The 16080-nt window shown below is 33.3% G+C and overlaps 1 protein-coding gene across 7 annotated transcripts in view; it reads left to right on the top strand.

The window, feature by feature from the left end:
• GLRA3 (glycine receptor alpha 3) overlaps positions 1–16080 on the top strand; it is a 207305-nt gene that overhangs the window by 98658 nt on the left and 92567 nt on the right. For all 7 annotated transcript variants that reach the window (XM_038573625.1, XM_038573623.1, XM_038573624.1 and 4 more), the window contains 2 exons: positions 4981–5204; positions 13361–13443. In XM_038573625.1, the coding sequence (XP_038429553.1) occupies positions 4981–5204; positions 13361–13443 (307 nt within the window). The remainder of the gene's footprint in view (positions 1–4980; positions 5205–13360; positions 13444–16080) is intronic.

Genomic DNA, 16080 nt, shown 5'->3' with positions numbered 1-16080 from the left:
ACATGTGCAATATAATTTCAGCTACATTAAATGTGTAGGATAAAGAAAAGAAAAGAAAGAAGAAAAGAAAAAAAAAGAAAAGAAAAGAAAAGAAAAGAAAAAGAAAAGAAAAAGGCATCAAGATACCAATAGTGATAGTGTTGTAGAGACCTGCTTCCTTTACTCTGTAATGACGCAGTTGAAAACCACTTGCATACATCACCAGTATTGAAATGTGGCAGCTAGTTCTACAGAGGCAGTGCATGTGCACATGTATTGAAGTGGGGGAATGGGTGGAAGAGAAAGAGAGACAGACACAGAGACAGAAAGAAACAGAAGCAAGGAGAGGACAGGGCAGAAACAAGTAAGAAGGCAGGGAGAAAAGGAAGAAGTGGGAGATGTCTGCTGGATTGGAAATGACCTGAAAGCACTAGGAAACTTCAAATTTAACTAGATTATAGACTAGAGGGATGAGAAGCACTTAACAACTTTTATTAACATTAGATGATTATTTTTCCATAGTTTTTTCCTAATCAGTCATTTTAGTTAGATTCTAGCAATCCTATACTCCCTATATAGCTAAAGATGAATATTATATTCTATGTCATTTTAGGAGCTACATTGGGCTGTGATTTTTACTAAATTTGGTCTTTCCCCAGGATACCTATTATGAAGAAATGGCAACCTGGCATCTATTAGATTTAACTGGATAACATTTAGGCATAAGGTGTATAATTTCCCGTCAGTAAGCATGTTGATCAGTAAACCCCCAAATTCCTTACAAAAAAACAAAAAAAGAAAAAAAAAAACCCTACAAACATAAACCATATAAACCTAGAATCTTTGCATTAGTTTACAAACATTTGTTTTGCATACAAAGCAATAATGACTGGTGATATGTGGCAGTAGGTGATCTACTAGCAATGTATCTATCTTTTAAAACCCTGAAACCAGAATTGATGGGTCTTGATTACAACTCTGCCACCTATTAGCTTTGTAATCATGTTGAAGTTACTTGGCCTATCTTCGTCCCATAGTCCACATCTGTAAACCTGGGTAAATAATAACACCTACCTCATGAATTTGCTATGAGGAATAATCCATGAAGCAACTAGTATAACATCTGGCACAAAGTGAAATATAAGCAACTATCTTCACCATTATGGAAAAGGGCTTTATAAAGCAAACCCATTCTATAGTGAGAAGGGGAAGAGGGGCAGTTGGATTAAGACCAGAAATACAAAAATACATAAATGTTGAAATGCAAAAGTCATTACAAAAAGTTAATAATAAGTTTATCATACTGGCTTGAAAATTTTCCATAAGATATTATTCATCAGGTTCAACATTACAATTATCTGTCCCAAATTCTTACATGGCATATCAAAATGCTCCATTATTTAAAAAATGAATTTATAAACAGAAAGTACAACCAAATTTCCATTTGATATGAATTTTAATTTTGAGGATCTAAAAGCTAATATTTAATGAGTGTAGTTCTAAGTGCTTTGTGTGGATCAATCCAATGTGCACAGTACCCCCATGAAAGGAAGTACTATTATACTATCCCTATTTTACAGAAGAAAAAAACAAGACATAGGGAGATTGGAAAGCTGTCTCACTTGAAGAGCTGAGATTTGATCCCAAGAAGACTTACTTCTGAGTCTAGTATTAGAATCATTATGAAAGTTGGCTAATTGAATTATTATTTTTTGCACTCACAATGTAAAAACTTCAAATATAAGGTCTATTATTTACAGTGTGCCAAAAAGATGGAACTTAAACTACATAGTAATGGATATTTACTTTTTTTTTGGATACTTAATTTCAAAACCAAACATGATATATAACTTTACTCTGTCAACAAAATATTGTCTTACAAAACTAATTTAAAGTAATTAGAATAAAATGTATCATTCTGTTTTAATAATAACAATAAATTTTGACTTCTGAAATGTCAAAATTAGTCTTTCTATATTATGAAATAATAGCTATATTTCATTACTGTTACTGTATAATATGATATATGGCATAACATATACTTACAAATCAGTTTATTTTGTAATGTGAAAAAATGATGAAAAAATAAGATTACCTTTTGAAGGCTTTACTGCAAAAGGAGTTTGTGGGTAAAAGAATCATTAAATGTTTCTGTCCTAAAATTTTATGATTCCATATAAAAGTCAATTCAGTTGCCTTATAAGACTTATGAATGAGTTCAATACAAGTCTAGATTTTAGAAATGTGAAATATAATTTTTTATTTCATTTTCATATATCTTATCTCACATTTATTATTGTCTTTTTTTTTTTTTTTTACTACATATAACCTTTCTAAATTTTCACCCTTATAGGAGCATAGCCCAGGTGAATAGGGAACTTTCCTTTAATAAAAATATTAGTCTCTATTTTATGTATAGTCAAGAAATGATTACATTTTAAACTGGCTTTAATAAGTCTATTTTATATTTTTTGTAATGTGCTGCATACACATCCATTATCTATTTTACAAAACTGTTTCCTGCTTTAGTTCATGGCCTTTTAGTATAGGCAAGTTATTTCAAATCAAGTTACAAGGACTTCTTTTAGGTGGTATTGTCTATGTCATTTTATTTACCCTTTTCTTTGCATATTTTCACAAATGATCAGTACTCACAAATAATATTGGTTGCCTAGTGTAAATGGGACACATTGGCTATGAGGAATTAGCTCTAAAAATTTATTTTCAAAATGCTGAATTTGGTTGTTTAATAGGGAAACTTCCCAGCACAATGTTCATTTGCAGGCAGACCAAAACCCAAACTGTGAGAACTGTTAAAACCTAAGTGTCTAGGTTTTTAGGATATGGTCATTTTTGAGTTTTCCTTTGGACTTTGGCCCTAAACCAAAGACCTAAATGTGTTAGTAAGCAAAGATAATTCTCGTTATTCACAGAAAGAGCTCAATGGATATAAGATAACATTTGGCCTTGGTGACAGGTGATAGTTGATTTCTGCCTTGTATGATTTAGAAACAGAAACTGAAAGGTACCTGGGTAGTTTTTGTTTTTGTTTTTGTTTTTGTTTTTTAGCTCATTCCTGGAGCAAAAAGTATTCCTGGAAGATCTGACATTCTGTCTATAAAGTTTACATTAAACCAATAGCATAGGATAAGGAGGTTCAACCAAATTTTATTACATATGTTGCAGCTTAAAAGTACTTTTATTTCAACCTCACAGTGGTCAACACTTTCAGAATGTTCTCAATTATATACATAATATCTTAAGAATCAATCCAAAGGAAATTCCTTACTTGTCAGTTATGTTTCCTGGCAGGCATCATTATAACTGGAGTTGCTTCCATCTTCTCCTATAGTTAAGGTAGAGAGAGTCATCTATCCCTTTGGTGGTAGTTAGGCCTACAGCACAGATCAGTAAGGAATGCAAGAACTGGCCACCAACCACGGAGCTATGCTTCTTGGCATTCTGAACTCTAGGCTCAGAGAGGCTGACCTGTCTGGCTGATAGAAGCTTGTTCACACATCCCCATTTACAGGTTCTGCAGATCCTTGTGGCTGGTGAGATATCCACATTATCGTGAACTTTGTGGTAAAAAGCTGAAGTGAACTCTGTTCCATTGTCACTTTGGAAGATACATGGGGCACCTAAGCAAGCAGAAAAAAAATGTTGTCTGGTATGTAATCTCAGTTACAGTTAGAAGATAAGGATCTGGGGATCCCTGGGTGGCTCAGCAGTTTGGTGCCTGCCTTTGGCCCAAGGCACGATCCTGGAGCCCCAGGGTCAAGTCCCACATGGGGCTCCTGGCGTGGAGCCTGCTTCTCCCTCTGCCTGTGTCTCTGCTCTGCCCCCCCTCTTCTGTCTATCATAAATAAATAAATAAATCTTTAAAAAAAGATAAGGATCTCAGTGCATAAATAGTAATCAAGGCAACATGTAGATTTGTAACATTCACTGCTCTGAATTTGACCTCCCTGCAAGAGAAGCAGTCTACCAGACCTGATACTATGGAAACATTCTTTGTGATTGGTTGGTCATTATATTCTGTTAACTGGTAATTTGGTTTTCAAGGAATAAAAAATAGATGAAAATTGTTGTTCAGTTTCTTTGAGTATGTCCAGCCTTGAGTATTTTCCATAGAAATAAAATCTTCCTAAAATATTCACTTTATTCATGCTTATAATGAAGTCTGCATGTTTAATTTATTCACTCATTTTGAAAATCTAAGGGGAAAATTGTATTTATACAGTCATAGGTAATGCTTATATTCATATACTATGTACAAAACCCACACGTACACCCAACTATGAATCTATGTCATTATATACGTTAGTCAAGAAATTGTGAGCAAGAATTTGATTGAAATCTTGACTCTTCCCTTTTTAGTTTGACTATGAATAGTCTAATTGGGAAAACTCTTTAGCTAAATCTTCTTAAAGGATTACTGGTAATAATGTTCCTTTATTAGTCTTTAATTATTTCAAAATCACCTTTTATTTTTTTAAGTCATCTGTTTCATGGAACTGACATGCTATATTAAACATGAGGAAATGTGTTTTCATTGTAAAGAAGTATATATAATCACTTTTATAAAATAGATAGCTTTCAAGAAAATTTCATTAAATGCATTCTGGATTCTGTTGGATATCTACTAAGATAAATGGTTCTAGAAATAAATGCAAAGCTGAAGAGATTTTACTTCAACTAATAGCAATCCAACATTTTATTCTGACAAACAAGGAAAGTGAAATTTTCATGAAATGGCATAATATAAGCATAATAAAATTGTACTCTTCTGTGACCTTTTCTTTAGAGACATATATATCACTAAAAATGTGGGCAAAGCCTTGTAACTAAAATGATTCTTGTCAGTAGTAATGAGTGAGGATTGTAGGGTATGAAAAGCATAAAGATGTCAGTGGCTTTTGCTGAAATTCAAAGGCACCAGAGAATAGCACGTAAGATTCTAAACTTTTTAAAGCAGATTTCCCCCTTTTTTTATCACAGGATTACAGAGTGAATATCTTTCTGCGTCAGAAATGGAATGATCCTCGCCTTGCATATAGTGAATATCCTGATGACTCTTTAGACCTAGACCCTTCCATGTTGGACTCCATTTGGAAACCTGATTTGTTCTTTGCCAACGAAAAGGGTGCCAACTTTCATGAAGTTACTACAGATAATAAATTGTTAAGAATTTTCAAGAATGGTAATGTTCTTTATTCAATAAGGTGAGTCACAGATAAATTCCTGATTTCAGTGAAATACTGTGATTTTTTTAATGAGTATTTTGAGATTTTTGAGTGTTTTTACTGTTCCACCAGAGTTCTTATAATATACCATTTACCAAATATGTCTAATCACCAATAATAGACCCAAGTTCCAGATCTAGGAACTGTATGAATAATTTTTGAAAATCCACTTTTTTTAAACAAATGGCTTTGTTTCTAAATATCAGCCAAATTGGTAGACAGTTTAAAGACAAATTGAATGAGACCTGATTCATACACTGTGATTATATTTTTATGAATGCATACTTCCTTTAAATATTTGTAAGTGGAGGAATATTTGAATTTCCTTGTCTGGGATTCATTTTCCATAAGTTATTTTTCAGGTATTTGTATTTTTTTTCTATCCTTGGGCTTCTTTGGTCATTCTTTAGAAAAGATCCCATTTACATTTTAGTTATATATTATGCTTTTCTAAGAAGACTATGTAGCTTTTAAAAACTAGTACCAAAACATAACAATAATACCAAAATATAAACACTAATATTGAAATTTCCTGACTGTTGAACTTTAGAGCTCATTCAACTTTGTTTACTAAATATCAAAAAGGTGAAAATTCAATAAATAACTTGAGAGGATATATTTATTGATTTGTGTCACATCTGAAAAATATTCTAAAATAAAATGATTATCTTAAAACATTATGAATAGTTTATGAATAGATTATGGATATTTCATTGTTTATATCAAGTCTTACTGGATTTGGAAAATGGTGCCATGCATTATGAATTGCTTATGTATCTTTGAATATTTTTGAGAAAAGTTATGGAATGATTCTGAATTTCATCTTTGTTTTTCAGTATGAGTTCAGATGAAACAGAGGATGTGTCTCAGCTCCTAGCTTTTGTTTGTTATAGTCTGGTTCACTTAATCAAACTAAATTCATTTTTTTGTGAGTTGTTCTTAGAAATCTCATAGAACTTTAAAATCTTCAAATGGTAAACAGTTTCTTGTTAACAAAAGTTGTTTTAGAAAAAAATCTCATTCAATTTACAAAGGAACATTTGTGATGTTTCATGAGGGACCTGGCTTTCCTGCTTGTTTAAAGACTGTCCTGGCAAACCTGACTATTGAACCTATCCATTTATCCATATTTCCTTCTTAAACCTCCTAAAACAAAGAAATAAGCTGAATAATGAATAAAAATGGCATTAGCACACAGGGGATGAAAGTAATGGGAAAGAAGACAGTGACCGATGAGTGATGATGACATATTTTAGGACGCTGGAAAATGAATGCACTTGTGAAAACTGATTTAACAGGCACAGCTGAAATCCAAGCTACAGCAGGGGAACTCAGAAGTAAGAAAATAATATCCTCAATCTTTTAGAAATTTAAGGCTGCTAGGACTTCAGAAAGTGGGAGCTGGAAAAGAAAGGGACAATAATTGATTTAAAATTTATAGAAACAAGACTGAGCTTTCTATTCCTGATTTTCTTGTCCATGTACTTTTTTTGCCTTCTGAAATGAGCAGAAGAAAGGACAAAAAATCTGGAAGAGGTTGTACCACAAGCTTCAGGAGTAGTGGCTCCCGGCACAGCTGGCATCTGTCATGCATCATTTTACTAAGAAAATGGTGATTACATGAGGTTTGCATACTGTGTGGTGAAACCCTTGTTTTCCCTAAACTGCAGAAAACCAGTCCTCAACTTCTTCCATTGAGCAGTAGCAGTCAGAAGAGTATACCTCTGGGAAAAGATCTACAGATACTGACAATTGAGGAACCACCAAGGAAAAATCTGCACAGCAGTGTTATTATCCTACAGTTAAAACCATTACTCAGTGAACCATCTGCTACTAACTGCATTCCAAATAGTTTTTCTTGCCTCATTCTTAAATAAAATCAGACATTCAAGAACATTCTATAATATCAACAACCAAAAAAGAAGCAGAAATGAAGAAAAAAGAGGAAAAATTTCACGAAAGAGAAAAGGATTGACTTGAGAAAATGCAGAGAGAAGAGACCATAAAAAAAAAAAAATCTCTGGACAGATGACAACTGCATGTGCAAAATAAGAAAAGAACAAAAGAAATCATTCAGAGCATAACAGAAGCAAATAGTAAACCAAAGTAAGAAAAAAAAAAAAAGAATCAGTAGAATATTTGGAAGATGAAGTAAAGACATCTCCCAAGAAGCAGAATCAAGATACAAAGAAATAGAAGAGAAAGAATATGAAAATAAGAACATCAAAACAGAGGTTTAATATCTTATTAGAAAGAAAGAACAGAAAAATAAAGAGGTGTCCATGAAAAACAAGGAATTGATAGATTACCTGCTATATTGATCATTGAGAGGGACTTTGTAGCTCTGAAAGGGCGTTTGTTGAATTTGTGGCTCTGGTAGGGAATTTGTTGACTCTGAAAATGAAACAATTATTAGTACTATTAGTGAAAACAAAATGCTACATGAGAGTTATAATTATAGCAAACTATTATGCTTAACCACAAACAGTAATTACTTATTCGTAACATGTAAATGCTGAATATTAATTTAACTGTAAATATTTATGTGACTAAATTTTGAGTGTTACAGGAGAGTTAAGTACATGGAGTGTGGTATAAAAGAAACATTTTCCTTGTAGGAAATTAACAGACAATTTTGCAAACTTAAAAAATCAAACATAATATAATAGCAATTGAGATACATGACTGTAAATCTTAGACAAGTGTCTAAAGAAGGCTGCCTCTGAGATGCTAGAACTGAATTGGAGGTAGAATGGGTAGGGCAAAAATACGACTGTTTTTTATATGCTTTCTATAGTGTTTGAACTTAGAATTATATTAATAACCTTTAAAATATTTTGAATTATATTCATAATTTTTAAGTGCAGTCTATTTCAAGTTATGGCTTTGGAGCTAGACACATGACTTTTAGATTGTCTAAGTTGGGATTTCATTTTACTCTACTTATAAAATCAGCCTCATTTATTTTATGGATGCTAACAGAAGATACAAGACTCTGGGTCAGAGATGAAGGAATGTATTACTTACTGTAAACAAGCAACACAAGCATCAGTGAATTTGCCTAACTTCTTCCATGCCCTCCAGTTTCATTGGAACAATGCATCAGGCCCTGATGGATGTAACATACACTGGGGATCTGCGTCACAGCTGTGGAACATTGAGTTTGGGGAATCCACTGCCTTTATAGCAAACTATAAGCAAACCTTCTTTTTGTTCAGAAGAACAACATTATCTCATCTCTCAAAACTAACAGTTCCATAAACATCTCTGAGAAATGACTCAGATAAAAAATAGCTTGGGACTTACAGTCTTGGCACCGCCCAGCAAGATGTGTACCAAAATGCACAGCGGACCATGGACCACTGTGTTTTCCAAGTCAGATTTAGGCTCTACAATTTACCAGCTGTGATTTGGGCAAGTCTCTACTTGTGAAAGGCTCATTTTTCTTATATGCATGATAGTGAAAATGCTAATTACTTTGAGCCTGAAATAATGTATAATAATCACCCAGCATAGTGCCACGCATATAATAGACAGTAAAGTTGTTATCTGCATTTTCCTCAAAAGAAAACAAAATCCCTCAAAAAGTATTAGTGCTGATATTTTCCAGAATCCTTAAATTACCACTGTATGATGCTTGCAAGTTATCAACTTAAGTCTCCATTTTGTCACTTGTAAAGTGAGGATGGCAAAATCCTCATCACAAGATAATGCAAACACATCAGAGGCAGCTTAATATTATCTACTACTTACTTTACTACTACTATTAATACTTACTAATATATCCAACTTTACTATTTATATTACAGGAGCATTATTGCATTAAAAACCAAATAACAGGAAGAAATTTTATATCAGAAATGCTATGCACAGTGACTTGTCAAAGATCATAAAACAATTTCAACTTTTATTTAAACTAAATATAATCACTCTTTGAAATTCAGTTGTGAAAAGAATTAAAGCTTACTTATACAATATGTGTTTATTTTTTGAACGTTAATTTTTAATAGGAAAAGCAAGCTTATCAACAGATGCTTTTTAAAATGTTGTTCATTCAGGGGCAATCGATTTACAGTATCATAAAGTACATGTTATAAGGAGAATTTTGCATGTGAGTGATTATGCATATTTTTCTGAAGAGGTCCTTAGCTTACATCAGCTTCTTGAAGGAACCATCAACAATACTAAGATTCCACTAGTGATGGGTTGATATTCTTTAAAATCATCTCTAAAACCAGATGACAACAAAATTCCAGATGAGAACATTAGTTACAATCTTCCTTCTAGTGCTTCAATAATCTAATCTCTCCTGAGTTTTTTGATCAATATAGAATCTTAATAAAATGCCAAATCACTTGAGAAAATATATAAAATCCATGAAGAAACTCCTTATATTTTCTAAAATTTAATTACATTTCTCTGATTTTTTTTGGAAGAATCACTTATCTATCTTTTATTTTAAATGTAATAATACTGAATGAAATATATCATTTCTTACATTATATAAATACAAAATTTGAAAAGTCATATTAATTAAAAAACCCATTTTCATGAAAAATGTTTTAATGTCTTTGAAAGGCAGTATACTTACAGGTTAAGGTATGTAATCTAGAACTGGACTCCCAGAATTGCAAATTAAGCTCTACCAATCTCTGCTTTGTAATGCCAGGTGAGTTGACCTCTTAGTTTCCTCATCTCTAAAATAGGGTAATACAGTTTACCTGTCTTATAAATTTGTAGTAAGGAATAAATGAGTTGAGAAATATGTAAGGTTTTAAAATGGCATCTACTACATAACAAGTACAATGGATGTATTACCCCAATTATGATATTACAGATAATATTGCAAAGCTGATAATTAGTCAAGTGGTCACTGTTCCGAGTGCCTGGGTGCTAGAGTCCATTGAGCATCTGACTCTTGGTTTTGGCTCGGTCATAATCTTGGGGTCATAGGATCCTGACTCACATTGGGCTTCTGCTTAGCTCAAGGTCCTCTGGAGATTCTCTCTGCCCTCCCACTCATGCTCTCGCTCCTTCTCTCAAGTAAATAAATGAATCTTAAAAAAAAAAAAAGGGGTAATTGTTCTTATGACATTAAATTCAGAAATATTAGGAACTAATAAAGATACTTACCAGTTTCATAAAGAGCCAAAAATGCAGTCCGAAAAGTGTGTGTGTGTGTATATATATATATATATACTTATATAAATATATTATATATATATATAATATACTTAATTAATGGTTGAGACAGCCACTGTACTCTAGGCAATGCTTGTTCAAAAATGGGCAATACCTCCATTTTAATCAGGTCAACTGTTTGTCATGGATTATAGTCATTTTTTTTTAACATTACTACTTCACTGAGCCAAGACTTTTTAAGAGAAAATAAAAAACACCATATCCTGTTTATGTGTCTTGTCTCAGAAAGAGAACTTAGTGTCCTCTCTTACACAAGAAGATATTCATTTCCAAAACAGTAGAATGTGATTAATTGTCTTTTGATTTAGTTTCCTTTTGATGTGGTCAAAACATATCTTTAATTTGTATGTAATGTTTTGATGAAGAAATTCAGTATCACACCCACCAGGTTGACAGTATTTTTTCATCCATATGTTGTTAAAGAGGTAATTGTATAGTACTTTAAACAAAAGAAAGAATGTCAATAAACAGATGTTTTTCAGGATATGATTTATGACAGAAGTTCTACAAACAGTGTTTTTCTTTGCCAAATAATTCCTTTCAAGCCCTTCTTTTTAAAAGAATTATGTAATGCCTCTCATTTAATGCCAAAAAAATAGCCGGGATATGAATTTGACATCACATGCATGGTGAGAGCTTGGAAAAGATTCTGAGAATGCTATTCACTTCCATACAAAAGGTCACAGAATTAATTCTCCAAGCCAATATTTGAAACTGGCTGTCCCAAGAGCCTTGGATGTTTGGAAAATTAATGTGCGTATGTTCAAAATATACTTGTGCATACACTTCTAAAAAACCCTTTCACAAGACAGAGAACATTGTGTCCACCTGATTTTACAGTTGCCTTTTTAAGAGAGAACTTTGTAAATCTACAAGATCATACTCACAGAATCTATGAGCTAGCTGAGCCAAGAGAAAATTGCTCTTGAAGAATGAACTATATGAATTATTTTAGTGTGTTATGGACTCTGAATTGAAGGAATTGTCAAGTGATCCTCCTGGGACTCTAAAAAACACAGCAGCTTCACATGTCTGTCCATTTATATCTCTCAAATTATGTTAATTGGACCTCACCAAGAGTATTCACTGTAAAACAGGAATTATTATAACTTTATGACTATGGCCTACACAAAAATGTTATTTTGGAGAATGTGATTACATTTAGCAGTGCTGATTATTTTTTGTTAACACTAAATAGGCTTTGTATGTGATTTTTTAAAAATATTTTTAAAGATTTATTTATTGATTTTTGAGAGAGAGGAAGAGAGAGAGAGAGAGAGAGAGAGAGAGCATGAGTGGGGCAGAGGGAGAGAATCTTTTTTTTTTTTTTTTTTGAGATTTTATTTATTTAGTCATGAGAAACAGAGAGGAGAGAGAGACAGAGACACAGGCAAAGGGAGAAGCAGGCTCCATGCAGGGAGCCTGACGTGGGACTCAATCCCAGGTCTCCAGGATCATGCCCTGGGCTGAGGGCGGCACTAAACCGCTGAGCCACCCGGGCTGCCCAGAGGAAGAGAATCTTCAAGTAGTCTCCCCACTGAGTTGGGAGCTCAACGCAGAGCTTAATCCCATGACCCGTAAGATTATGACCTGAACCGAAACCAAGAATCTGATGCTTAACCAACTGAGCCTCCCAGGTGCTTCAGCTTTGTATGTGATCTGGTTCTGTCATCTTTGTGCCCATCCCATGTAATTCTGGCATGGGGAAGATGGGGGGTAGGATGCTAGTAATCCTTAATAAGTAATATTTATTGAGTGTTTACCATGTGTCAGACACTTGTCTAAGCACTTTACATGTATTAACCCATATTGTTCACCACAGTTCTCTGGAGCAAGTACTATTATTGTATTCATTTTGGAGATGAGAAACCTGAAATATACTGAAGTGAAGTAATTTACCTATGGTCACAAAGCCTAGGTAAACAAACCCACCTAAGGTGCTCACTGATATGCTGAATTTCAATAAGAATATTTTAAATAGAGGGGCTGGCTGGAGAGTTCTAAGATAAGAAATTTATTTTAATAAACTTGGGTTTGTTTGGATGTGTGCCTCTTTTTCTCAGGTTCAAGAACTACGAATTCTTGCCAATCTTTCAAGGTAGTAATATACTTCTCCAATGAAAAATATTTTTTCATGAGTTATGCATTATGAGTAATGAAGTAATGAATTTGGGTTATTAATTATTTGGAATGCCAACATACAAATACTTCCTGGAAAGTGAAAAATGGACATAATGCTGGTGCATACCATCCAGGTCATTCTATTTTGTGTAGAGCTAAATTAGAAGTTTGGTGAGCATAGGATTATGTTACACATATTCCAGAGGGCTCTTTCTTAACCCTGGTAAAATCTGGTGAAATGCCCTAGTCCTATAGCAGAGGACCTCACTCTAACAGCTATAATTTTCAAGTCCCTCAGATTCCATTTTTTTTCCCCTCTGATTCACTGACTTCTTCAATGTTTCAAGATTACTGAACATTGTCATGCAGGATTGATTCCTGTACCCTGCTCTCCCAGTTCCCTGGATATACATACCTCCTCAAACATGATGTACATGTGATCTTGGAGAACTGTGCCCTTTAGCATTTGGCATTAATTTTATAGACCTACTCACAAATTTCTTTCTGAGGGTCTTTTCTGGAAATATAGACCTCTTGTAGACATCTACAGCCCTCCATAAAGGAATGAAAAGTTGAGTAAAATAAATAAATGTTATTGGATGTTTAAATATACAGCTTTTCTCCTCCCTGAAAATTTATGTATAAAGATACAGCTGTTTCATAGTTAAAAACATATCCAAGCCGAAGTAAATTTTATTTGAAGAGTTGTTAGTCACTAATCAAAGCTTGTTTTCCAGTTGTACCCTGAACAATAGAATATTAGTATGATATCATAAATTATTTTTAAAAATAATTACTTTGAATTCTTTCAGATTGACATTAACACTTTCTTGTCCAATGGATCTCAAGAATTTTCCAATGGATGTACAAACATGTATAATGCAACTGGAAAGTTGTAAGTACAGACAACTTACTTTTTCTGAATACTTTAAAAAGTGTAGTCAATATAAATTTTAATGGATTATGTAGATAATTTATAATTTATCTGTAGATAAATGTAGATAATTTGTGATCTCTTTCTGTCAGATATTTACTAAATAGGCATGTTATCTTTCATCGTGTAATGAAAGTAATCTCTATCAACACATATAGTCTATACTATGATAAATAAATTGAGAACCTAGGCAACACTTATAGTCTATACCATGATAAATAAATTGAAGACCTAGGAATAACAGTTTTTAAGCTTGACAAACAGCTATATATCTCTATACAAATTACTGAAGCTAAAAAAAGATAATAATCATTAAAAACAAACCATCATTTTTTTTAGAGTGCTGGCTATAGACCAACCATTTTACATGTTATTTTCAATACTCAAAAAAAGATATTATTGTCCTCATGTTTCTACATGTCAAAACGGTCATTTTGAATACCTGGATACTGTGATCCAACTTATGGAGGCGGTGACAACAGCTCATCTGGTTCCAAAACTTATGCTTACTTTGAACCATTTTGCTAATGTTTATTCAGAGTGTACTCTGCTGGGTATGTTGTGCATGTTATCTCAGGAGAAGAGAAACTTCTCACACTTTATCAGAGATCTTTCCAAGCTTTGAAGCATTCTTTTAAATTTCATCTTTCAAAGTGGATCCGTGTGTATCACCGATTAACATTAACACAAACATTTCAGGTCTTTCTGTTTCTTTGAACTTATCTATAGAATCAACCCAAAGTTAATTGTTTTTAAATGTTTAGTGGCATAAAAAAAGTAAGCACTGGGCAGTCTTTTCTTGTGGTACAGTGTTCTATCAGGGGAAAAAAAAAGTCTGTTGACATATCCCTTGAGGAAAATTTAAAGGTAGGTCTTCAGATTTGCAGGCCTCAGAGGCAAAGTTTGTAGTGAGATGGAGCTGTCACTAGATGGCGAGCCTACTTCATGGGGGAATGCGGCCATGCCTCTGGTTTCTCTTAAGATAAGGAAGTGGAAATATGTCTCTCACAATAACTCCTTCTTGTTAAATTTAAATGCATTACTTTTATAGTAGTTCCTAAATGTTAAGCACACACATGAATAAAGTACTGAGCAAAGGAAAATAAAATAAAATAATGTAGTTTTAGTTGGGGGAGCTATTTAGAAATATAAATGGGGAGAGGCAACAAAAGATTCCAAACAGTGAAGATTTTTTAGCCACATCATGAAGGCATTTTGCAGACAGGCCGATTCTATATCTTGGATGCAAAATTGGGTACATGGAAGGGTGTCAAGCAAAAAATCATATGCAAAATAGTATAAGACAAAAAGCTACCCTAATTACTAAACCAGATGTGCTGATATTATCCAATAGGCAGGGAGCAACTGTTCAAGATATAAGAGCAAGAGAATGATTTGCTCAATATTATGCCTTTAAAGATTCTTTTAGCCAAATGAACCAAGGTTATTTAAGGTTTCATAATATTTCAAAACAAAGAATAGAAGTAGGGTCAAAGGGGAATGATGTGGAAAGTAGAAACATAGAGGTTGGTACCATAGAGGAAGTAACATTTTATCTTTACCCTTTTACCTTTTTTCAACTGGGCTTGAAAATTAAAGACATAAGACAGGCTAACAGGAGAAAAGCATACAAATTTATTTAATGTAAGTTTTACATAACATGAGATTCTTCATAATGAAATGAAGACTCTGAGAAGTGGCAAAACCTAAATGTTTTTATACCAGATTGAACAAGGAGAGGCAAATATGAAAAGGTAACTAAACTATGCAAGGAAGCTAAAGGAAGCTAAAAAATTGTTTTAACAAGGTCTGTACCGAATTCTCTCAGCTTCCATTCCCCATTGAAGATGTTTCTTTTTTCCTGCTATAGAAAGGGGGTTTCTATCTCCTGTTTTCCACAGGAGTTGTTATCTCCTGTTTTCAGAAAGAAAAAAAAAAAAGCAAAACAGTAGATGCTTTTCTGGCATCTGCTGTTTTTCAAGGGCCTTTAGCTCAAAATAATCCTTATGCTAAAGGGTCATATTTTTTTTTAAAGGGTCATATTTTATGGTAAAATCTACCACCTTTCATTTACTTCAATACAAAATGCATGTGAAGTCTCTGGGAGCAGATGAATTCAGAGCTTAGGTGAATAGAGTCAAACTTGAAATATTAACAGAGAAAGAAGACATAGGATGAGAAGTAATTGTGGAAGGGAATATTGATAAGTTCCATCTTAATATATCTGAGTTATGGGATTTAGGTATCAAGCAAAAAGGAGAAATTAGAATTGGGGATACACTATTGAAAGCCATAAAGAAAGTGATTCAAACAACTAGATAACATTTCTGAAGGAGAGAATATAGAGGGAAACAAAGAGGAGCAGACCCTTTAGAAATGCCTGCATTTGGAGATTATTGGAAGGACTTCCAGGCAAGGGATGGTCATGGATAGCAAACTAACGTCAGTATCATTCAATTCCAAAAGAAACATCTGAGATCTCTTTAACAGTATCAAATGTTACCAAAAAAAATTTTTTTTTAAGGTGATTGAAAAAAAGAGCCATCATTATTGGTAACAAAGACAAATGTGATTAGAATGATGAGGGTCAAATCTGGA

Source organism: Canis lupus, chromosome 25 (assembly GCF_011100685.1).
Source record: "Canis lupus familiaris isolate Mischka breed German Shepherd chromosome 25, alternate assembly UU_Cfam_GSD_1.0, whole genome shotgun sequence".
In the NCBI taxonomy this organism is placed as follows: domain Eukaryota; kingdom Metazoa; phylum Chordata; class Mammalia; order Carnivora; family Canidae; genus Canis; species Canis lupus.
The sequence above is the reverse complement of the archived record's forward strand: the minus strand, read 5'-3'. Positions and strand labels throughout refer to the sequence as shown.